Source organism: Chaetura pelagica, unplaced genomic scaffold (genome assembly GCF_000747805.2).
Source record: "Chaetura pelagica isolate M959 unplaced genomic scaffold, ChaPel_1.0 scaffold314, whole genome shotgun sequence".
Lineage (NCBI taxonomy): Eukaryota > Metazoa > Chordata > Aves > Apodiformes > Apodidae > Chaetura > Chaetura pelagica.
The window spans coordinates 1,772,673-1,797,159 of record NW_009953218.1 but is presented as its reverse complement, the minus strand read 5'-3'; the positions used below and the strand labels follow the sequence as shown (position 1 = coordinate 1,797,159).

Here is a 24,487-nt window from a genome sequence, read left to right as displayed (position 1 = left end):
AACTCAGCAGAGATGACTCTTTTACAAAAGTAAAAAAAAAAGCCTGGTTTGTTTGTTTGCTTTTTTTCCCAAAGTCAGGATAGTGAATGGACTACTTAAAATCTGGGAATGTCTGTCTGTTTTTGTGGAGATCATTTGGAACATAATGTAACCAGTGGAAACAAAATATGTAGTTGTCCTCATGAAGAAAGGATGATGACCTAACTAGAAGTTACTGTCATTTTAAAATAAATTTTTTTCTCCTTTTAATTCTTAACTAAAATAAATGCTACTTGCATCACAAACCAATTAAAAGTAATCCAATGTTAAATGTGATATATTTGATAACAAACAGTGAAAAGTGAGAATCTTGAATGCTGTGAAATAACCCTGTTTCCTTCTAGTAATAATTATCTGACTATCTTTTGCCAGGTTTATGGCTACTAATGACTTGATGACAGAACTACAAAAAGATTCTATCAAGCTGGATGATGACAGTGAAAGAAAGGTAGTGAAGATGATTTTGAAGTTACTGGAAGATAAAAATGGCGAGGTGCAAAACTTAGCTGTGAAATGGTAGGTATTTTTTTCTATTGTGTAAAGAGTTGTCTAGTGAGTGAACAATATAAAGTGCTTTTGAAGTACTTAAAGGGAACACTGCTAGGCAAAATAATTGTGAAATTTATGTCCACAAGGGAAGCCTTGTACTTACACAAGACTACTTGCCTTAATTGTAGTTTCTTACAGAACTGTCTTTTGTTGACATTGCAGTTTAATATTTGGGGTTCCAGGTGGCAAATGCTGTCCTTGCTGAAGGTATATGAAGGACATGCTTGTTCTCTGGTGATAATTCTGGAATGCTAAATAGATTTGAAAAGATTAAAATTAATAGGTACTACATTTATTATGACTGACCTTTTTGTTCTTAGCCCCTCTGACTCTTTTTGTGCCCTTCAAGGAGGGCCTTTTGGTTAAGAAGCTTCTCATGTTCCTGAGGATGTTCCTTGTTCATGAGCTCAGGGTATTTAATATTTCTTCAAACAATACAAAATGCCGTGTTTATTTTTAATTCAAATTTCTGAAATGTTGCAGTTCCTTGTGGTACAGTTTAAGAGCTCCATTCCTTGCCTTTCAGACAATTCTGTTGCTTCAGTGGCCTCTCTTCCTCACTGCATTTAACTTTACATGTGATGTGGCTCTTCCAGATCACCCTTTGAATAGGTACTACATTTATTATGACTGACCTTTTTGTTCTTAGCCCCTCTGACTCTTTTTGTGCCCTTCAAGGAGGGCCTTTTGGTTAAGAAGCTTCTCATGTTCCTGAGGATGTTCCTTGTTCATGAGCTCAGGGTATTTAATATTTCTTCAAACAATACAAAATGCCGTGTTTATTTTTAATTCAAATTTCTGAAATGTTGCAGTTCCTTGTGGTACAGTTTAAGAGCTATGGCTTTGAAACAGATTGCTTGTACTCAATCACAATGGTAGATTATTATGAATCTTGGCTCAGGATTGGAATTGGTTTTTGTGTGAAATACCATCTTGTGGAAAAGTTTCATTGCAATGCATATGCAGTGCTCTCCTGCAGTCAGATGAGCATTGGTAGAGGCAGTAGTGGGGTGAAGGATGTGAGAGGTTGAACAATGTTAAGCTGTAGTTTTTTCTTTTCAAGCTGATCCAAAATCTTCCATCTAGTACAACACTGCATATAAACCAAATTTATTGGGAAGTCAAATTCAGCCAGCATGTTTTGGTTTTTTTTTACACTTTTTGTTTTTCAAAAATATCTTGTGTTGTTGTTTGTTACTGGTGTATTTCTGTTATGCGTTTGCTGGCATTTTCAGCTGAGGAAAGCATAAACTGTGTTTAGGTCTCTTATGATTTAAATTCTCTGGTGAACTTTATACACTATTGGCAGGAGCTTTGATCAGACTGGTACTTGATGACCCATTTAAGTAAAGATTCCTTCTCATAGAAAAAGGATTTAAGACAGCCCTATGTACCTTTGAATCTGTTTTTGAAGCAGATTTTTCCTTGAGGAAGGGAGGAAAGATTTGCAGTTTGTTGGGGGAGCTTCCTATACAGGTAGTTCAATGGAAACACTATGAATGGCAAAGGTATTGATCACTGCTTGGGCAGCTAAGAATCTTTTGCGGGAGAATCTCACTCTTAAGGTTTGTTTCCTGAGATCACTGAACAGAGCAGATGTAAAACAATTCAGAGCAGCCTTAAAGCAGCATTTATTTTTAGGAAAGCATAGCAACGAGTAAGCAGTGTTCCTGGTTTTGCCTTATCCTCTGCTTGCTTTCACATTTGGCTCTATAGGTTAAAACGTTGATGAACTTGTTTCTTATTATGTCTTCAGAGCACACTGGTGATTTTGTTCTTAATCCTTTTGGTTATGTATACTGGTTTTGGACAGCATAAAACTTGTTGCTCTTTGGTTAGCAAGTTAGGTTGAGAGTTCATGGATATTTGCTTGTGTTGCAAATATGATTGTGCAGTTCATTTCTGAATAAAAACTAACATTAATAAACTGTCATAGTACTCTTGGAGTAAAAGTGAATTTGCTCTAGGCTTTTACCCTGCAGAAGGGGAAGGAGTGTTTGGCAAGCGTATGTTACTGCAGGCACTAGATGCAAACTAGGTCAGTAGCTGCAGGTTGTTCACCTTGTTTTTCTTAAGAGCATGTCAAATTTCAAATGTATTCTTTTTGTCTGCATTTTTTCTGGAGAAGTTGTTTTTTTGCTCCAATAGTCAGAAGCTGTTCTACAGTCAGCCAGTATAGAAGGTGCTGTTGATTGTTCTTACAGCATATATGTATTTTAAGGCTGTTTGTCTAGTCCAGCATGGCATTCTGTGGACCTTACAGTGATAGTAGTTATGCTGCCTGTAGTTCTATCCAGTAATAAGTCCATCTGGATTAGACAAGCAGTATGGTTTCTGTTGGATGGACTGTTCTTCATTGCTGGTAATGTTAGTTATGTTCTGCTGGCCCAAATTGCGCATTAATAATTTCGTATGTTCAGTGTTGCTGTTTAAGGATGAACTGTTTCTCATTTTGAGCAGTTATCTGTGGCTTGATACTCTGCCTTTTAAACCTATGCTTATAAACTTTTGCTTCACACCGTGAAAGGCTTCCTTCAACCTGTAAAAAGCCAAACAAATGCATGTGCATTTACATATATGTGAAAAAACCCTGGGACTAATGTATGTATTTCACTGATTACTGTGATCCTGCAGTTTGTCTGCATTTATTGATGTGATTTCTCCGGGCAGTAGTTCAATAGAGGGAACCCTGCTTGATGCTGTGAGTGAGTCATTAGTGTGAACAGGATGATGCACATGTTGGCTGTTGTGTGGCTGATCCGGGTCAGCAGCTTTAAAGTGTTGCGGATGGCGTGGCAAAACACTGCTGCACATCAGTCAGCAGCTTTAAAGTGTTGCGGATGCTGTGCTAAAGCACTGCTGCACATCAGGCTATACAGTGATTTGATTAATTTTTTTCCCATTTGTGAATCTTAACTCTTCCCTATAAGTAAATACGCTTGTTTAATAGCTACTAGGATGTCAGTTTGAGATGATATTTGATTATGAGTTGGTGGTGTTCTTCCTAGTAAGGAGCTACACTCTGAGCACCTTTATTTTCAAATGTATATAACTTCAAGGAGACAGTGTCTTATAGTCGCTGTTTGTTTCCTTAGGCAGCTGAATGAGCTTTTGACTTCTGGAAAAAATGGAAAAGATGAACAAACACTTAAAAAAATATCTGAAACTGCCTTCAAGTGTGTAAAATACTTAAGTACAAAAAGCTTTGTATTCTAAACTGATTTTATTAAAGAAGGTTATAGGTTCTTTTCTACTTCTCATAAGCTCAGGTTGTAATCTGGGACTAATAATAAGGTCTGTAAGTGATATGTACCAATTTTAAAGGCCAAAATATCTTGAGGCAGTCTTTTTAAAAATTTACTTCACGATTGGTATGTCGACTTTATTATAATAGACTGAATAAATAGGACTGAAGATGCTAACTCAGGTAAAATCTGGCTTAACACTTTCTAGAAACTAATTTCAAGTGTTTGTGTGTGACTGTGTTGTTTCAGTTATGGTCATCTTTAAAACATCAGTAAAAGTGTTTCCTATACTTAATGGAGATGAATCTAATTGACCAGTCTTTGCTGTTACTAATTTAGCTACTCATAGGTTACACTTGAAAAATAAACTTATTTCAACTAGAATAATTTAATGGTTGTTCAATAGTTCAGATAATAAAAGCCTTACCAACTTTTCAGGTGTTTTCACATATAGAGCAATGTGGCTTTTTTCGTGGAGAACTGCTTCTAGTTTGTCAAAGTCAGTGTTTAAAAGCATGGTGTCAGCTGCAGATCTCTAGGATGTAGAAGATGTATTTTTTTATACAGCTGCACATGTAATTGCAAACTGCAAAACCAGAAGACACGAGCTTTAGCAGTGAAAGGAGGGGTGACATTGCCACCCAGGAAGCAAACTCACTTGCTGTTGATCAAAAGCAAACTTTAAGGATTGCTACTGTGAAGGCTTCCCATATTTTCGAAAGGATACTACTACTTAGTTTTATATGAAGACACTTCCGTAATTATACATGTGCTTGTTTCTGCTTCTCAATGCTTCTATTTATAGTACTTCTGTTGGAGCATGCACCATTACAGATTTGAAATGGTGTCTACAGATTCTGTGCTTTAACCTTTGTATACCATACTCTGTTGACTGAAATGCACAAGGTATTTTTCTGTGCAACTGTGAACAGTCACCATGCCTTGGAATTGTGATTGTTTCTGTTCTGGCTGGTTTGTGCTAGTGTTGCTTGCAGAACAGTTTACTACCCATCAGAGGTAGAAGAACACAACACTGCTGTGAATAGCCGCTCACTGAGTATTTGCAGAGAAACTAGTGATGTGTCAGTAGGGCACTGCAAAGGGAAAGTGTGATTGAAGACTGAAGTCAGGTTGTGGAGAAACCCGTAATCTTTTCTCAGTGACTGGGGGAAAATATTTCAACTTCTAGGGATGCAGTCAGGGGTGGCTTGATGTATTTTGAGTCCGGGAGTTATTCTTGGTGATAATCTGACTGTTATCAAATGCTTATGTACAAATTTATCAGGAATTTATCTAGTGGAGACAAAGGTCTTTACCTCACTATCAATATCCAAAAAGTATTTTAATAAAATAGCAGTTATCATTTAACATGATTGAAGCAGTAATGACAATCACATAATATTGTGTATATGGTCCTCTAAACCATGGCTTTCAGGAGTTTAATAGCTGTAGAGACTGTTCAATTTAAAGATTTCAGTACGGTGCCGTTTTCCTGAATTACAGGGCAGTGCCAGGTTAGGGCTTGAGGTTTGGCTGCTTTTAACAAAGGGTCAGAGCTGCTTGTTTTTGCAGGAGTAGGTGAACCTGCTGAAGCAAGTCAAATCATTCCATTACATCTTTGTTTCTGTGCACTTAAAGGATTTTTTTCATCTTCCATCAAATACCAGTCAGTATCGCCATTAACAGTTCTCTTGAGATTATCTGTATGCAGTATCTTTAGAAATGTTGTACCAAAGTTGGTGTAGTTATTTTTAAGATACTTGTGTATCTGTAAAGTACTCTGCAAAATAAGTAAACTGAAGTCTTTCTGACTGTGGCATTGGGGTGGTCATAATGCATCTATTTCAGATGTATATTATGTAATGTGGAGACTTGGCCTCAGTGTCAAATTAGCTTGAAGTTTTGTGCATTAACAAACCTGAGTTATTAGTATGTGATATTTCAGTGCACATTTTCAGTAATTATGTTTTGCATTTGCTGTTGTTTTGGTTGTTGTTTGTTTGTTGGGTTTGTTTGTTTAGCTTTGTTTTTTTGTTTTTAAATTCCAAAATTGCCTGTATTTTCAGCAGGCTTTACCACATGAGTAGGGTGATGCTGGATAAGGAGTGAAGGAAACCAAGCAGGTTACAGTTTGTTAAGGAAGGCATGGGAAGCAGTAGGTGAGAATGTTTTGGGAATTGCATATTCCTGAGTATTGATCTAGGTGCTGTGCCTCAAGCACAACTACGGTTTTGAGTTTACGTGGGTAAGGCGTTATGAGCATAACCGTTGAAAGAGAACCATTAAAGCCAAAACTTTGAACCCTACTTTGCTTACTGTGGTATTTTAAGTAACACTTGGTGCTTGGATGCAAGATCTTGCTTTACACAGTAGATGAATCTCCTTTGTCCATGTATTCCCCCTGTCCATACTTCTTGCCTAGTATCTTTTGCTTCTGCTGAACATTTTTTATGATAATTAGCTCTTGCCACTGTGAATTATTTGACTTGGGAAAGAAGATTAGCAGCAGTGAGATACAAACAACAGCTTTTGGGATGGAAAATGCATTTTGTTTTTTTCTTACTGTATAGAGCCATGTGTGCTAGCTGTCCAAGAGTGAATGAAGGCCATTGATCTCAGCCATTTGAGTCCAGCTGGAATTACTGGCTTGGAGTCTTCTTAGACTAGTTGTCCAGGCTACCTCCCTCCAACAGCTGTGTCTAACAGTTCAGTTTGAGCTGTTGCAACACAATGTTGTCTTTTTTTTTTTTTCAGGAGTGGAGATAATGGGTGAGTAGATCAGGTAGAACAAGGATTTTTTTTGAGGTCTGCAGTTGTCCTGTGGTGTAAGCTATAAGGTGGAGAGGGATGGCTCTGGAAAGAAAGAGAGCACCTCTAAGGCAGAAAGTGTGCAAGGTGTGGGGAACTGAAAGGTGTGTTTGGGAGCCTTTTTTGCAGGAGGAATTGAAAGCTTGATGTTCTGAGAAAAGCCAAGGCTGAGTTTCAGAGAAATGTGGAACATGTTGGTTTGGATTTACCCTGGAGGTGCTTCTGAGCTGTGTTTGACCAGATTGTTCCACTTTTTTTTCCCATGCACACCTGAAAGGACAGCTGCTCTGACCGGAAGAGGGGATTGATAAAGTAACTTTTAAAAATTAACAGATCCATTGTCCAGTTTGACTGTACATGCAAAAGATAATTCAGTCTCATCTAAGGTGCCGAGTGAGATGAAAAAATTATGAGATAATACAGAGTGTGTATTGTTCGAGATGTAAAACAACTGCAAGAGAACATTTCCTTGTTAAGAGAGCTTTGGAGCAACGGATCCTCAGATCTCCACTCCTAAAGCAATGCAGAAATTTCTCTTTTCCCTAGCAGACCAGCCATGGTATTCATATGTAGGGCTGTCTTGCTGACATTCTTGGAAAATACAGTACAGAGCTCCTCAACTAGCTTCAGTGCCTTTCTGCTGAATGCCATAGCCTCAGATCTTTCATTCTGAATAGTGATCTGTGACCTGTGTCTTCCCTCGCAGCTGCCTGGCTGACAGTTTTATTAGCTAGTGGTGAACCCAGGATCCAGCTGTGTTCTTGGAAAGTTTAGACTTCAACTCCAGAGTAATTTCTAGTATACAAGAAAAAACCATTTCGTTTGTCATCTTAACTTCAGAGTGATTTTTCTGTTTTAAAACACTTGTGGGTTTCTGTAATACAATAATGTGGGCCTGAGTATCATAACTTAATTTGGATTCTAAATTATGTACTTCTAGAATAATAGCCTTAATTGAGAACCTAGCATCTTGCTAGCTTGGATGGAATTTCTACTTGCCTATAGATGATTCAGCTGCACAAAACTAGAAGGGGACTTAATGCCTGTGCTTTTAAAAATAATTTTCATAATATTATGAAATTAAACCAAAACATTTATTTTTCACCATTGTCATAAGTAAGGTCTGAAAGGAAGTACTTTCTATCTAGATAGTTTTATTTCCAGTAATCTGGTAAAATAAGAATATGATGTATTGACTTTATTACTTTTACTAGAACAGCATACTGATATTTGTTAATCAGGGTTTAGTTCTGTACCATGATCTGGCCTGGAGGTGGAAGTACCTAATCTCTTGAGCTTGTTTTGTTTTTATAAAGTGCTTTAAAAGGCTAGTTTTGAGGAGAAGGAAAAATATTTACCCTTGTGTATCAAACTAACTTACGGCTGGGCTGTTTTAAAAGTTTGCTATTTGTTTCAAATTCATAAAAATTTAAGTGTCAATTAATGTATTACAACTTTCCAAATATTACAGGGTTTTTTTCTAAGCATGGGGAACCAGCCCATCTTTAGACAAGATGTTCCCTTTGCACTTAACAAGGAGTTAAACTTGGCAAATACTTCTAGTTGAAAGTTGTTTATTTTAAATTATGCTAATCTATTTTACAAATAATTTAATCATCTGCCTTCAAAAATTCTGCATACTTCTGATGCTTCAACAAGGTTGTGACCATATGGTCCTAAATCATTGCAGTCTCAAGTCTGACAAAGTTGTGAATAGTGACATATATTTGAAAATTTAAACTTTGTGTTCTTGATCTTAGTCTAGTTTTGATAGTAAATCAGTTCATTCATTTTTCTTCTAGGGTTTTCAGTTTTGATTTCCATCTTCCAAAATTAGTGTTTACTAACCCTATTGACATAATTTTAGTCTCAATTACCTTTGCTAGAATCAACTGTAATGAAAAGCAGATGTGGAAAAAACTAAAGTTTATATAGAGGCATTATATTCTAACATAACCCTAATATATTCAGGTTATGATTGGCTTTAAGGTGCTTCTTTTCCTGCATTTGCTCATACATTGATTTCCACATATTCCAGTTTTGTTGTTCCAATTTATAGAGGGGTTCTCTGCATACATTGTGTACAATGTTGAAGGGCAGACACAACATTTGAACCCTCTCCTTGTAAGCCACAGAAACGTCCATGATTTCTGATCCATAATACTTGGCTCTGTCAGTTGCAGTAGGAGACATGGCCTCTTAGCTCAGCACTTGAAACCACTGTACTGCTCTCTGTGCTTGTGGCAGAAATCTGATGGAACCATTTCACAGGCTTGTTTTGACTTTCTGTAAGTTGGCCCCTGACTTTCACAAAAACAGCAACAAAATTTAAGCTTTTGGAAAATACCTACTAAAAATAACAACTTTGTGTTCCTCAAAATCTAAACCAGATTGTTTTGTTACAAAGGGGTAACTTTAAATCCTCACACTTCTCATCCCATCAGAGTTCACACTGAGAACACACATGTAAAATCACTTTAAAATCTGTGCTTTCTAATTATGGCTGAAATTGATTTTGATAATGATCTGTATAACTTCAAGTGTGTTTCATAGAAGGAGAAACATTGGGGTGCTGTTGAGAATCAAGCTGTAGGATTTCCTGGGTGGGGCATCTGGAGCAGCTGCAAAGCGACTAGGATGGTCTGTGCTAAAGACTTCAGCCAGAATTCTGTTCATTATCCCTTTGCTTTAGATGGAAGAGAAAATAAATAGTAGTTTACTGGGGATAAATCTGTGTTTCTGTTAATTTTGCTGGTGGGCTACACTTCCAGTTCCACAATTCCCACATTTTCTGTAGATGGTCCTCGCTACAGCTGTTTCCATTCTTGCCTCAAGCCATTGCTTTTTCTCCTGTTGTTTCACACTACTCCTTGTCCTCCAGCCCTTGCTTCTATCAGGGTCAGTGCAGAACCTGAGCTTGGTAGAAATTGAGCTGCATGTCATTACTCACTTCTTGTGTTGATGTCTCATTAGTAAGCATGCTTTCTTGATTGGAGAGTAATACTGTGGATATCACCACAGAGAGTTAAAGAGGGAATAGCTGGAAAGATGAACATACATAGAACAGAGGCTTACAAACAAGGGAGCTAGGTCTTTCAGAGTGTTTACTGTATGTGTAGGTTAACTGTACTGGTAGCCTATAGCACAGCTTTGGAAACACTTTTTTTTTTCAGAATTTCATGTATTAATGTAGTCTGTTTGAGGCAGTTGAATTAGATTAAAAGATTTGGTAACTTAAAGCCTTTCAAAATTGATTTTCCATTTCTGAGATTCTTTGTCGGAAGCCAGGTGTTTTAAAAATAGTGAAAATGTTGACAACCCACCCAGTTAAAGGTGTTGAGATTTAAAAATTCTGCTTTATATTGCTACCAAAACCGACTTTTAAGTTTGTGACTTGAATGCAAAACACTGAAATAAAATGAGATTTATTTAGGGTTGCAGATTTAATACCTTTCTTCTCTTTATACAGCCTTGGCCCTTTGGTGAGTAAAGTGAAGGAGTATCAAGTGGAGACCATTGTAGATACCCTCTGTACAAACATGCTTTCAGATAAAGAGCAGTTACGTGACATTTCAAGCATTGGCCTTAAAACTGTGATTGGAGAACTCCCCCCAGCTTCCAGTGGTAAGGCATTTTGTACTTAAGACTAGTTTTATCATTTCAGTACAAATTTTAAAAATGCAAAAGCTGGATCCTTTAGTGAAAAGGATTTAGTTAATTTAACATTAGAACACATTTTTGTCAGGGGAAAAATGTATGGCACAAATAGCCTTTTAGCTTTTGCTTTGACTTTATTTCCAGATTTTACTAGTTTAAAACCTTTGTTATGAAGAATGTGAGAAACAAGCTTAGATTATAATAACTTTAGTATAACAAATTGAGTGTAAAAGCTCCTATTTTAATAATTATCTGGTGGAACATTTTTAGTCTGCGTAATAGCTAAATCTCATCTTGCTTTTTGATTGATAGTATTTTTTAAAATTTATTATAACTTGGGTATTTTTGTGATCTGATTTCTTGTCTCAGTTTCTGGTAGGTGTTTTGGAAAGTACATTGTGTTTCTAACAATTGTCTGTTAAATTATTGAAATGCTTACCTGCAGTTTTAAATGAGGGCAGTCTTTCCCTCAAAAGAGATAGTAATCATGAACAGCTCATCAGCTAATGGCATTACTTTTGTATTCAAGTGATTTTCAGATACCTTGTGGAGAATATGAATGAGAAATGATTAAATACGCTTTGGAAATGCAGTTTTTAGAGACTTAGGTTTCTTAAAGCAGAAAGGTCTGATTTTGACATCCTTTGTTGAAAGTTCAAATATAAGTCTTGCTTTTATCAAGCAATAGTGAAATGAAAAAACTTTAAATAACTAATTTTAAGTAAATCAGTTTAAGCTTTTATTCTGAGGCTTTTATTCTAAGGTTTTAAACTGAAAGAGTGTGTCTCATTAGTAAGCATGCTTTCTTGATTGGAGAGTAATACTGTGGATATCACCACAGAGAGTTAAAGAGGGAATAGCTGGAAAGATGAACATACATAGAACAGAGGCTTACAAACAAGGGAGCTAGGTCTTTCAGAGTGTTTACTGTATGTGTAGGTTAACTGTACTGGTAGCCTATAGCACAGCTTTGGAAACACTTTTTTTTTTCAGAATTTGATGTGTTAATGTAGTCTGTTTGAGGCAGTTGAATTAGATTAAAAGATTTGGTAACTTAAAGCCTTTCAAAATTGATTTTCCATTTCTGAGATTCTTTGTCGGAAGCCAGGTGTTTTAAAAATAGTGAAAATGTTGACAACCCACCCAGTTAAAGGTGTTGAGATTTAAAAATTCTGCTTTATATTGCTACCAAAACCGACTTTTAAGTTTGTGACTTGAATGCAAAACACTGAAATAAAATGAGATTTATTTAGGGTTGCAGATTTAATACCTTTCTTCTCTTTATACAGCCTTGGCCCTTTGGTGAGTAAAGTGAAGGAGTATCAAGTGGAGACCATTGTAGATACCCTCTGTACAAACATGCTTTCAGATAAAGAGCAGTTACGTGACATTTCAAGCATTGGCCTTAAAACTGTGATTGGAGAACTCCCCCCAGCTTCCAGTGGTAAGGCATTTTGTACTTAAGACTAGTTTTATCATTTCAGTACAAATTTTAAAAATGCAAAAGCTGGATCCTTTAGTGAAAAGGATTTAGTTAATTTAACATTAGAACACATTTTTGTCAGGGGAAAAATGTATGGCACAAATAGCCTTTTAGCTTTTGCTTTGACTTTATTTCCAGATTTTACTAGTTTAAAACCTTTGTTATGAAGAATGTGAGAAACAAGCTTAGATTATAATAACTTTAGTATAACAAATTGAGTGTAAAAGCTCCTATTTTAATAATTATCTGGTGGAACATTTTTAGTCTGCGTAATAGCTAAATCTCATCTTGCTTTTTGATTGATAGTATTTTTTAAAATTTATTATAACTTGGGTATTTTTGTGATCTGATTTCTTGTCTCAGTTTCTGGTAGGTGTTTTGGAAAGTACATTGTGTTTCTAACAATTGTCTGTTAAATTATTGAAATGCTTACCTGCAGTTTTAAATGAGGGCAGTCTTTCCCTCAAAAGAGATAGTAATCATGAACAGCTCATCAGCTAATGGCATTACTTTTGTATTCAAGTGATTTTCAGATACCTTGTGGAGAATATGAATGAGAAATGATTAAATAGGCTTTGGAAATGCAGTTTTTAGAGACTTAGGTTTCTTAAAGCAGAAAGGTCTGATTTTGACATCCTTTGTTGAAAGTTCAAATATAAGTCTTGCTTTTATCAAGCAATAGTGAAATGAAAAAACTTTAAATAACTAATTTTAAGTAAATCAGTTTAAGCTTTTATTCTGAGGCTTTTATTCTAAGGTTTTAAACTGATTTTTAGTGTAGATTTAGGTTAGACATCAGGAAGAAATTCCTCACCATGAAGGGTGTAGTAAGGCACTGGAATGTGTTGCCCATCGAGGTGGTGGAAGCGCCCTCCCTGGAGGTGTTCAAGGCCAGGTTGGATGAGGCTTTGTGCGGCCTGGTCTAGTGGGAAGTGTCCCTGCTCATAGCAGGGAGATTGGAACCTGATAATCTTTAAGGTCCCCTCCAATCTTAACCGTTCTATGATTCTGTGATTTTTTTTGTTTGCCTACACAAAAAGGAAGGAAATTCTGGAGTCAAGGTGAAGCTCAAACAGAACCATAACAAAATCTTTCAACATAATTAATATTCCTAGTACAAAAGGAACCTAGATGTTATTTCTTGCTCTCTTCCCAAAAGCAGATTGTCTTTTTTCTTAGTCTCTGTGGTAATACATGTAACTGTCCAATTGTTGTGCTTAGTTTTAGTCAGGAAATTGGTTTCAGTCATATAGTTAAGACTAAGCCACAAATGCTTATAAACTGTATTTAATATAGGTTGAAATTGTACCTTATGGGACAATTAAGAAGCCCTCCTGAGTTTGTTTCTACATAGTGAGTGAGTGAGCTCTACTGCAGAGCATACTTTACATGAGCACACAAACTGGCTGTTCAAGCTTACTTTGTTGGGTGGGAAAAGCTGCTTTGTGTTGAGATTGTCAGGTTGCTTTCCATAATCACAAACATGATCTCTGGTGTTAAAAACTGTTTTTTTCATTACGAAAATGGTAAGATTTTGTTGTACTTTTAGGTTCTGCATTAGCAGCTAATGTTTGCAAAAAGATCACAGGGCGTCTCACTAGTGCTATAGCCAAGCAGGAAGATGTGTCTGTTCAACTGGAGGCACTGGATATCATGGCTGATATGCTTAGCAGGTAAACGTCTCTCTTCTGGGATCCTGGTGAATGATGTTAAATACTTCTTAACATTTGAACTTTAATTTTCCAAATGTTAAATTTAAATTTTTAAGTTATGTGAAATAATACCGTTAAGTATTAAGTACATATGAAACTTCATTCAGGAAAAAAAAATCTATTGAAGATAAGATGATTGATAGATGAATCACTATTATTATTATTATTGTTGTTGTTGTTGTTATTATTACTATTATTATTATTGTGTTGCTTTATTATTATTTACTTCCAAAAACTGTAGTTTTAAGCTTTCTTAATGCTTATTGCTTTGAGAGTATATTTGAAACTGATTTATTGTTTTTAAAAGTTACAAAAGCTTAAATTTAAAGACTTAATTGAAACATTTGTGATGTTTTGGGAATATTTAAAGGAATTATTGTACAGTATATGAACAAAGTTATCAAGATTCAATTGGTTTGAGTTTGTGTTTTGTCTGTTTTAAGGCAAGGAGGACTGCTTGTTAACTTCCACCCTTCAATTCTGACCTGTCTGCTCCCCCAGCTGACTAGCCCCAGACTTGCTGTGAGGAAAAGAACCATCATTGCTCTTGGTCACCTGGTTATGAGTTGTGGCAATATGGTTTTTGTTGACCTCATTGAACATCTGTTGACAGAGCTGTCTAAAAATGATTCCATGTCAACAACTAGGACCTATATACAGTGTATTGCTGCTATCAGTAGGCAAGCAGGTCATAGAATAGGTAAGAAAAATACATAAATTATCTGTAACTTTAAAACTGTTTAGATTAGAGTAATTACTTTGCTATGTGTTTTTTTTTTTTTGTTTACCAGGAGAGTATCTTGAGAAAATAATTCCTTTGGTTGTAAAGTTTTGTAATGTAGATGATGATGAACTACGAGAGTATTGCATTCAAGCCTTTGAATCCTTTGTTAGGAGGTAAGTTATTTTCAGGTACCTGTTTCAGGCTTTCTTAAGATCTCATAATGTGCTATTCAGTTGCTAGCTGTCAAGTGATGGTCTCCTTCATAAAAAAAATATTTTCACAAGATTTGAGCTGGAGATGTACCTGTTACTCTATGTTGTAACTTAAGTGTTAAGCCATGTCTTATGTCTGTATTTCAGAAGCTTTCTACTGTGCTATTATTACTTATGCAAACAGGAAGGGAGAAGGGGAAGTATTCTAATAATATTTCTTGTCAAATAGTGATGACAAAAAAGTTGATACAGTTACATGGTAGCACTGCCTTTCCTTGCCTTCCTTTGTGAACTTCTGTAATTCAGGTGGATGCATTGATGATACTTGGTTTGGCTAATGTCTCCAGAGTACAGCATGTGGCATGAATTTTTTTCAGAATATTTTAATTCTTCAAAGTAATTTGCCATTGATTGTATTTTTGTATTATGCAGATGTCCTAAAGAAGTTTATCCTCATGTATCTACTATTATAAACATTTGTCTTAAATATCTTACCTATGATCCTAATTACAATTATGATGATGAAGATGAAGATGAAAATGCTATGGATGCTGATGGTGGTGATGATGATGATCAAGGTATATTCCCTTTTTGGTTTGGGGCAGAGGAAGAGCTTGTGAACTTGGACTCATCTAGAAAACTGATATGGGCGGTATTGCTACTAGCATTTGAACCACTTGTATACTTCTCTACTAATTTTTTTACTGTATTTAAACATACCTTATGAACTAATTTCTTGGACTAGAAGTATAGGATGTTGATGCTGGAGATAAATCATTCCAAGGGTGTACATAAAATACAGGACAAATATTTTGAAATACTTGAAAGGTGGCAAAAGCAGAAGCATGTAGGGTGATATAACTGAAGTGAGAAGAAAGTCAGTTAATGATTTGAAGATGCATATTCAACATGGGAGGGGCTTATCACTAATTTACACTATAATATATTGTTACCTAGTGCATAAAATCAGAATAGATTGAAATTTGCAAAATACTCATGATTTTTCTGTAGGATAATAAATGTTTTAGATTGAAGGGCATAGCATATAGTTTATGAAAAAATAGTCAGAGAAGATAATTAATTAGCCTTACAATTTAGGCAGTCTAGAAGACTTTTTTATCTATGTTTCTGAACATGTTTCTGAGCCTTTTTCTGTGGTGTGCCTTACACAGAGAACTCAAGTGTATTATTAATTGTTTAAAATAAATCTCAACGCTTTGATTGTCTAGACTTGAACATATGCATAATTTATTTTTTCAAGGGAGCGATGATGAATATAGTGATGATGATGACATGAGCTGGAAAGTGAGGCGTGCAGCTGCTAAATGTCTGGATGCTGTGGTTAGCACACGACATGAAATGCTTCCAGAATTCTACAAGACTGTATCTCCTGCTTTAATAGCCAGATTCAAAGAACGTGAAGAGAATGTTAAAGCAGATGTTTTTCATGCATATCTTTCTCTTTTAAAACAAACACGACCTGTGCAAAGTTGGCTTTGTGATCCTGATGCAATGGAACAAGGAGAAACACCTTTGACAATGCTTCAGAGTCAGGTTATTTGTCAAGATTTTTGTTATCTTTGAGAAGACACACTGATGTTGTGTGTTTCACGTGTGTGCAAATGTGCTTATCTGACTTCAGTCGTTTGCAGTCACTCCTAATGTCCTGCATGTCCTTTGAGTTTAGCCAAATTACCAAAGCAAAAGAGTTATTTTGTGCATTCTCTACTGCAGATTTAAGCTCAAATGATAAACATAAGGCTTAATTTGCTACAATGTATTTGTTTGCAGGATAAAAAGAATAGTGCTGAAAGGTTTTCCTAGGTGAATTATTTGGTTGATTTTTCCATTGTTGTTCTCTGCAGTTTTATTAAAGCAAATCTAGTTTTGTTTTGCTTCATCTCACCATTTAAGTTAATACTTTTTTTAATAGCAGTTCTTTTGGATCTTCATTTCCCAGTGTTTGTAACTTTTGTAGTTCTGTAGACAAATCAGAAATAGAGGGGTAGGGGACACATCTTTATATCCCCTTAGTGATCAGAGATTAAAAAAATGTTAGCTATTGAATCGATTAACAGATGTGTGATGATTACAGGTCCCCAACATAGTTAAAGCCTTGCACAAACAGATGAAGGAGAAAAGTGTGAAGACTCGTCAGTGTTGCTTTAATATGCTGACTGAGCTAGTAAATGTATTACCTGGAGCCCTAACACAGCATGTTCCTGTACTTGTACCAGGTATGAAAAGCATATTGTTAACTTAAAGATTTATTAGTAATTTGAATGTGAAATTTCAAAATCTAAGTTTTGGTTGTACTTTTTGCAAAACCTTTGAAGCGTTGCTTCTGTTTAAAGCAACTGGCAAAATAATCACCTACTGTGTGGATTCATATAAATATTTTAGTGACATATTTCCATTAATCTTGAAAACGAGGTTTGGCTCTTAAGATTGAGGGTTTTTTTTTCTTGTATATCTAAAAGAAGTTTAATTTTCTCTGTAACAGCAAGATTAAATTGCCACCTTTCTCATCTAAACAGAGCAAAGTATTTTCCGTATTTTGGGACCTAAAATATTGAATTTTGAAATAACAAGGGAAAGTAAGTTTGGAAAAGTTAAAGTTTAGAATCCCATTATAATTAAGAAAATACATCACAAACCACTAAATAGTCTATGATCTCTGTGTAGAGGACACTTTAAAACTAATTGGTTGAATAAAATGTTTAAATTTATTTAATAAAACAATGGAAGGTTCTTGGAAGCAGTTGAGAAAGTCTGGGAGCAGGAAAAACTGAGTATAGTTGCCTTCAGAAATTTTGAAATGTTCTAACAGAATATAAATACCTAACCTAAAAATACATTTCTCTTTTTTACTTCCAGGAATAATTTTTTCACTGAATGACAAATCAAGTTCTTCTAATCTGAAGATAGATGCTTTGTCCTGTTTGTATGTGATCCTCTGCAATCATTCTCCCCAGGTCTTTCATCCTCATGTTCAAGCATTGGTACCTCCAGTTGTAGCTTGTGTTGGAGACCCATTTTACAAGATAACATCAGAAGCGCTTTTGGTTACCCAACAACTTGTGAAAGTAATTCGGCCTTTAGACCAGCCTTCTTCCTTTAATGCTACTCCTTACATCAAAGATTTGTTTACTTGTACAATCAAGAGATTAAAGGCTGCTGACATTGATCAGGAGGTGAAAGAAAGGGCAATATCTTGCATGGGTCAAATAATTTGTAGTCTTGGTGACAGCCTAGGCACAGACTTGCCCAGCACACTTCAGATCTTCCTAGAGAGACTGAAGAATGAGATCACTCGGTTAACTACAGTGAAGGCCATGACATTGATTGCTGGTTCTCCTTTGAAGATAGATTTGAGACCAATCCTTGGGGAAGGAGTTCCTATTCTTGCTTCTTTTTTGAGAAAGAACCAGCGAGCTTTGAAACTGGGCACTCTTTCTGCTCTAGATATTTTAATTAAGAATTACAGTGATAGCTTGACAGCTGCCATGATCGATGCTGTCCTGGATGAACTTCCACCTCTGATTAGTGAAAGTGATATGCATGTATCTCAGATGGCCATCAGTTTTCTGACAACGCTGGCTAAAGTATATCCTTCCTCCCTGACAAAGATTAGTGGGTCCATTCTCAATGAACTTATTGGGCTGGTGAGGTCGCCTCTACTTCAGGGTGGAGCGCTTAGTGCCATGCTAGAATTTTTCCAAGCTTTGGTTGTGACTGGTACAAATAACTTAGGCTATATGGATTTACTGCGCATGTTAACGGGTCCAGTGTACTCACAGAGCACAGCACTTACTCACAAGCAGTCTTACTATTCCATTGCCAAATGTGTTGCTGCCCTTACTCGGGCCTGCCCCAAGGAAGGACCAGCTGTTGTCGGCCAGTTCATTCAAGATGTCAAGAACTCGAGGTCCACGGATTCCATTCGGCTTTTGGCTTTGCTTTCTCTTGGGGAAGTTGGGCATCACATCGACTTGAGTGGACAAATTGAGCTGAAGTCGGTGATACTAGAAGCGTTCTCTTCTCCTAGTGAAGAAGTCAAATCGGCGGCTTCTTATGCTTTGGGCAGTATAAGTGTTGGCAATCTTCCTGAGTATCTGCCATTTGTCTTACAAGAAATAACCAGCCAACCTAAGAGGCAATACCTTCTTCTTCATTCCTTGAAAGAAATAATTAGCTCTGCATCAGTGATTGGTCTGAAACCATATGTTGAGAACATCTGGGCCTTACTCCTGAAACACTGCGAATGTGCAGAAGAGGGTACAAGGAATGTTGTTGCTGAATGCTTGGGCAAGCTTACCTTGATAGACCCAGAGACGCTGCTTCCACGCCTCAAGGGGTACTTGGCATCAGGTGAGTAGTAGTAACTCATGTATACTGTAGCAAGCTGCCATATGCTGCCTGTTAATAAAATGATCCAGTTTTGCCAATTATTTCCTTAAATTTTGAGTGCCTCTTGAAGTTTTTCTGTCCTCCTACCCCAACAATGTGAAGCTTAGATGGCTCCATTTTTGCTAAAATAATTTAGTCATACATAACATGAATTAATTTTATGTTCTGCTTTCAGACTGTGGTATTTAAATTAATCATGTTATGTTTAAGTAAGAGTTATAAACTTAAAGGGGAGGAGGGAGCATGGGTGTCAAAGAGACAGCACTACTTGACAAACCAGTTGCAACATGTTGATGTATTGTTGAAAGTTACAGCATTCCTGATTTCCAGATAAGGATTCTGAATTTTTTAAGAATTAGGAAGGATCATTCTGCATAACTTATTAATCAGTTTCATATCAAGAATATTGACATGTTTTCTTCATGTACTTCTGCTTTAAAGAGGAGGATGGTTTGTAGGCCTAGGTAGTGAGTAAAAAAAATAATCCGTCATATTTAGGCTCATTACTTGAATTTTCTGTAGCAGATAATGTTGCATGCTTATTACAGATGTTGTGGTCTCTTTTTCTGTGTTTAAAATGTAACACGAGTGCATCTATGGAGAAAACATTGCATTGCTGGTAGTAAGTAACGTTTCTTCTTTAGTGTTCTTGTGAGTATTGGAAGCTTAAAAGGAATGGAATTGAACATAATGTAAATTCTGTAGTTGTACTCTTTTAACATTATATATGTTCACTTCTGTTTCATATTAGGGTCCTCATATGCTCGGAGTTCGGTGGTTACTGCTGTCAAGTTCACTATTTCTGATCATCCACAACCTATAGACCCACTGTTGAAGAACTGCATAGGTAAGATCTCTACATCAGTGACAGGTTCTAGGTTTTCAAGCAATAGAATTGCACTTAAAAACTCTTGTGTATTCAGAAAAAAAAAAAAGCAGGTACCAGAGTTAGCTGCTAATGGTAACTGTTGGAACAGTTATAAAGGGTTTGAATACAAGCCAGCTTATTTCTGTTAATTCTAGCTTACTTGTATTCTAAGCAGTACTGGTTGTGTGAGAAAAGTGGTATGTATTGAATTTGTCATGGATGTAGAATACAAGGAGCTAGGGCTTTTAGTAAGACACAACCTAAAGGTGGTTTCCTTTTCCATGCTCTTGCCAAGTTTTATCAGTTCACTGCAGTAAGGTACTGCCTTTACCCAGAAGACTGGTCTTGGGGAAGTATTTGACATTCAGTCATTAAAAATGTATATACACATGTGGATTCTGAGGATTACCAGGTGGCAAATTGTAATTTTAGGTCCTTAGGATTCTGTAATGCTTTGTGATCAGAGTTACTGGAAGTGTGTGTATTTTTGTAGGGATAAGGTAATCAGAGCTTTCACACAGCATCAGTGTGATGAAAAGCTTTGCAATGCTGTGTTTTTTTGTTCTTTGTTTCATTTGTATGACAAAGTACTGTAGACGTGTTTAATATGCTATGGTGAGTGTTTTATAGTACCTTTATATTGCAGGTTTAAAGACCTGTAAGTATTGTGTATACTGCTAAAACTAATAGGGGGAAAGGATTAATCTTTGAAAACATAGTTTTGTAGAGAGCAAGGTTTTTATTTATGGGCAGGTGGTGTCAGTTCCTATGTGTTATTTTCATCACTAAGCCTAACATTTTTTAATACGTTTAATATGTTAATATGTTTAATAATTGAATATGCTTGTGGGTTTTCCCCCTGTTGTCCCTTCTTGCTGCCTTGCCTCTTTTTTTCCTGGAAATACTGGTTATCCAGTGAAAAAATAGTGCTATCTAATACTTTAAAAATCTCAGTCATCTTTAGTTTTGTCACCAGGGTTGTTTAGGTTTTGTCTATTTTTTTTTTTCTGTGTAGAAGTCATTTTGATGTGTGCATCCTTTTGTATTTCTTATTTTCAAAATCCCACCACTCTTGGAAGTTGCAAGTAAAACTTCAGCAACTTTGGGGAAAAAATATTATCACTTTCTGCAGGCATTTATTTTAACAAGACTATTTTACAGAACTGTAGATACTCTAAATTGAAAGTGCCTGGAGAGTGTGGTGGGGTAGGATGGGATGAGAGAAATGTTGCTACGTTATTATGTACCGAGTGGGCTTATCTTCTGGTAGTTTAAGAATTCTCAATATATGCCACTTTAAGGGTCAAAAATCGATATATTGATAATTTCTGTATAAGGTGTTCTCTAATTCTTAAACTGCAGAATCTAAATTGGTTTTCTAATACATATTCTGAGATACTTTAACGGAGAAAAGGAAAGATTGTTTTAAATACAGTTTTCATTAATATACCCACTATACCTTTTTAAAAAAATGTTGAAGTATCATTAAGTGATAGCTGCTTATTTTGGTGGTGGTTTTTCTACTGCTGTTTAATTATCTGAAGTGCTATATACCTCAGTTATATAATAGTTTTGATACAATTATAATTAACGTATTTGTGTATTCATGCTAAAATAACAGGTATTGGTTTGTGTTACATCAAAATAAGTCCTGCACTGAAGATGTCCTTTCAAAAGGTAAAACTAAGTGAAGATATTTTGCAAGTAGCAATTATATTTCTGTACTTGATTGCAGGTGATTTCCTGAAAACATTGGAGGACCCAGATCTCAATGTCAGGAGAGTAGCCCTAGTGACATTTAACTCAGCTGCACACAATAAACCATCATTAATAAGGGACCTCTTAGATACTGTGCTTCCTCATCTTTACAATGAAACAAAAGTCAGAAAGGAATTAATCAGAGAGGTATGTTAATAAGAAAACCAGTGCTAAATATACATAAGTAGATTCTTTGTTTTTCTAAATATATAACTACTTAAATTTGTTTTTTATTCACTGACAGGTGGAGATGGGACCATTTAAACATACAGTTGATGATGGGCTGGACATAAGGAAAGCAGCTTTTGAGTGCATGTATACTCTTTTGGATAGCTGTTTGGATAGACTAGATATATTTGAATTCTTAAATCATGTTGAAGATGGCCTGAAGGATCACTATGATATTAAGGTTAGCAATCCTTTTCCTCCGTGTAAGTAGTGATACAGTGAAAATATTTTACATAGTGAAAATACTGAAATGGTAAAAATATGACTTCCTGTGCTTAAGTACTTCACTGTCTTTGCCATTTTCATTGAAGTGTTGCTGTTAAAAAAAATAAGAATCTCCATATATGTGCTGAGCATAACTGATTATTGAATTGGTTTTCTCTCCGCCTAGATGCTAACCTTTTTAATGTTGGTGAGATTGTCTACCCTTTGTCCAAGTGCCGTGCTACAGAGGCTGGATAGGCTGGTTGAACCCTTGCGTGCCACATGTACAACTAAGGTATTGTTTTAAATTTAAAACTTAATTATTTTATGTTGTCTTTTAAAAGTATAAATGAACTTAAGTATGAAGAATACTTCTGAGAATCTCAGTGTGTTGCTGCAGCATTTCCTGAGTGATAGCTCATGAGCTGCAGTAGAGCAATATAAATTTGTGGACCCCTGTATATATCTTAAATTTCTTTAAATTACAAATGGAAGAGTAGACTTGTTAGCTTCTTTTTTAAAATCCTTTGTTTCTTTGATGCCATTTCTTTTGTTCCTTGAAAACCTATTTACAACTTGGGCAACTTGAAAGTCTTGTTTCATTATACATAGTGAAACTGGAATACTGAGAGTTTTTCTGACTTCTCATGATTATGTTGTTGCAGACAAGTATTTGATTGTCAAAGGATGGAGGCAGTGTAAAGCTATCCTGGTTTTGTTGGGGTTTTTGTTTTTTTTTCCCCCCCTTCATTTATATTACAAGATTCTTAGGTCTTATCACAGTCTCCTTCTGTTCCTCCTCTTATACTTGATCCACCTCCATATTCTTACAGTCATTTAAATTCTGATTTACTATGCTTTTCCATTACTGTGATCTTTTATATTTCATGTGAATAAATTTGCTTTTAATAATAATGTATTATATCACTGAAGCGTCTTTGAGAATTATCTCAAATTTAAGCAGTTATTCTAATAAAGGTCAACTTTTGTAAAATTTCTGTACTCTGGAAGCTAGAATTATTGTGATACTATAATTTTAATGTTGTTTGCTGACCTTACTAGCTAGAGGTTGGTTACGGCAATTGTTATGATTTGGTAATTGACTTGGTACGTACAGACTTTTTCTGCTTAAATTGCAATATTCAATTTCAGTCTTACTTGTAAACTCATATGTTTGTAAAATTTGTAAAAGTAGATGATTGGAGGGGTTTTTTTGTTGTTGTTTGTTTTTTTTTAAGAGCTTAGGCCATTTTAAAAGCTATGCAAAGTGGTAGTATGAAAAGAAGCAGGTCTTTCTAAGGTCCTTTTTTCATTTTAAGGTGGGTGTAGAGGGAGGGTTAAGTGAAAGTTTCAAAGATTTTAATTTTTTTCCCTAGGTAAAGGCAAACTCAGTAAAGCAGGAGTTCGAAAAGCAAGATGAACTGAAACGATCTGCTATGAGGGCAGTAGCAGCGCTTCTAACCATTCCAGAAGCAGAGAAGAGTCCACTAATGAGTGAATTTCAGTCACAGATAAGCTCTAACCCTGAGCTGGCAGCCATCTTTGAAAGTATCCAAAAAGATTCATCATCCACTAACTTGGAATCAATGGACACTAGTTAGATGTTTGCCCAAAATGGGGACCATTATGTTGAACCATATGATGCACTGAATTGACAGGTTATAAGTAAGAAACAGAAAAAGTATCTAATCTACACATTGTTCCACTTTATTTACCTTTATGGAGACAGTTGGCTTTTCCCATTGTTGCTTTTTTAGCCAGAATTATTCCAGAAATGTATTTCCATAATACAGAATTTGTTAACCACTCTTGTTTTAGTGGATTTGGCCACCTTTGGGAATTAAAAAGTTGATGCATGGTGTATGGAAATAGGTTCCAACATCTATTTGCCCTGTAATGTTTAGGATTAAAATGTCAAAATTTTGTGACCACGATATTTTTTTCCCTTTTATTCATTCTTTCTGCTTGTAAACAAAAAGGGTGGGAGGTGGGAATCAAGCATCAAGGTGTGCACCGTGTTTTTGTATAACTTTTTATTCTTTTTGGTTTCAGCTTCATAAATTGGTTTGGCTGGCAGATTAGTTCTGTGTAAGATTTATTACATTAAAAAGAGGGTTTGAGCACAGTTCAAAAAAAGCAGACGTAAATGTCATTTTTTAAAGGTGTTTGGATTAGAAAACAAATATCCCTGTTGTGCACACTAAATTTTGCATGAGCAAGTTTTCAAATATATATTGTCTGTAAAACAGCATGTGCAGTTTATTGTAATGCAAGTTAAAATAAGTTCTACTGTATCAGTGCAGTTTTCAGGTATTTTGTCATACAGAACATTCATACAGGAAGGGATGAATGAAGGTTGGTTGTCTTAATCTGGCTTTTTTAAAGTGCCAGTACTGTGACCCTGCAGATGTTCCTACAGCATATATGACAACTCTTGCATTTTTTTAGTTTTTCATACTCAAAAGCTGGATCCCCTGAAATTGAGGTGGACAGACCTGAAGATTTGAGGGAAATAAGATGAGATGGAGGTCAAGTAAGGAGAGAGCAATAGCTGCTCAGTGTCTACTGAACTCTAGATTCAACTTTGCTT

At 35.8% G+C, this 24,487-nt stretch overlaps 1 protein-coding gene across 2 annotated transcripts; it reads left to right on the top strand.

The window, feature by feature from the left end:
• The first annotated feature begins 414 nt into the window (after positions 1–414).
• Positions 415–24,137, top strand: CAND1 (cullin-associated and neddylation-dissociated 1). 2 transcript variants are annotated; one of them, XM_009997737.1, is made up of 14 exons: positions 415–555; positions 10,111–10,265; positions 13,331–13,454; positions 13,937–14,193; positions 14,285–14,390; positions 14,862–15,007; positions 15,691–15,983; positions 16,525–16,666; positions 17,307–18,800; positions 19,591–19,686; positions 21,443–21,612; positions 21,710–21,874; positions 22,085–22,192; positions 23,274–24,137. In XM_009997737.1, the coding sequence occupies exons 1-14, from the start codon at positions 416–418 to the stop codon at positions 23,496–23,498; spliced, it is 3,621 nt and encodes a 1,206-aa protein (XP_009996039.1). In that variant the 5' UTR covers position 415; the 3' UTR covers positions 23,499–24,137. The 2 variants fall into 2 exon arrangements, with proteins under 2 accessions (XP_009996039.1, XP_009996040.1); XM_009997738.1 differs by lacking the exons at positions 415–555; positions 10,111–10,265 and adding an exon at positions 11,593–11,742.
• The last annotated feature ends 350 nt before the right edge of the window (positions 24,138–24,487 follow it).

What these genes read in the sequence shown, in the direction of transcription:
- CAND1 (XM_009997737.1), top strand. Translation starts at nt 416, where the DNA reads ATGGCTACTAATGACTTGATGACAGAACTACAAAAAGATTCTATCAAG. An exon ending in GAAAGGAATTAATCAGAGAG is followed by an intron (nt 21,613 to 21,709) that starts GTATGTTAATAA and finishes ATTCACTGACAG; the next exon opens with GTGGAGATGGGACCATTTAA. An exon ending in AGGATCACTATGATATTAAG is followed by an intron (nt 21,875 to 22,084) that starts GTTAGCAATCCT and finishes CTCTCCGCCTAG; the next exon opens with ATGCTAACCTTTTTAATGTT.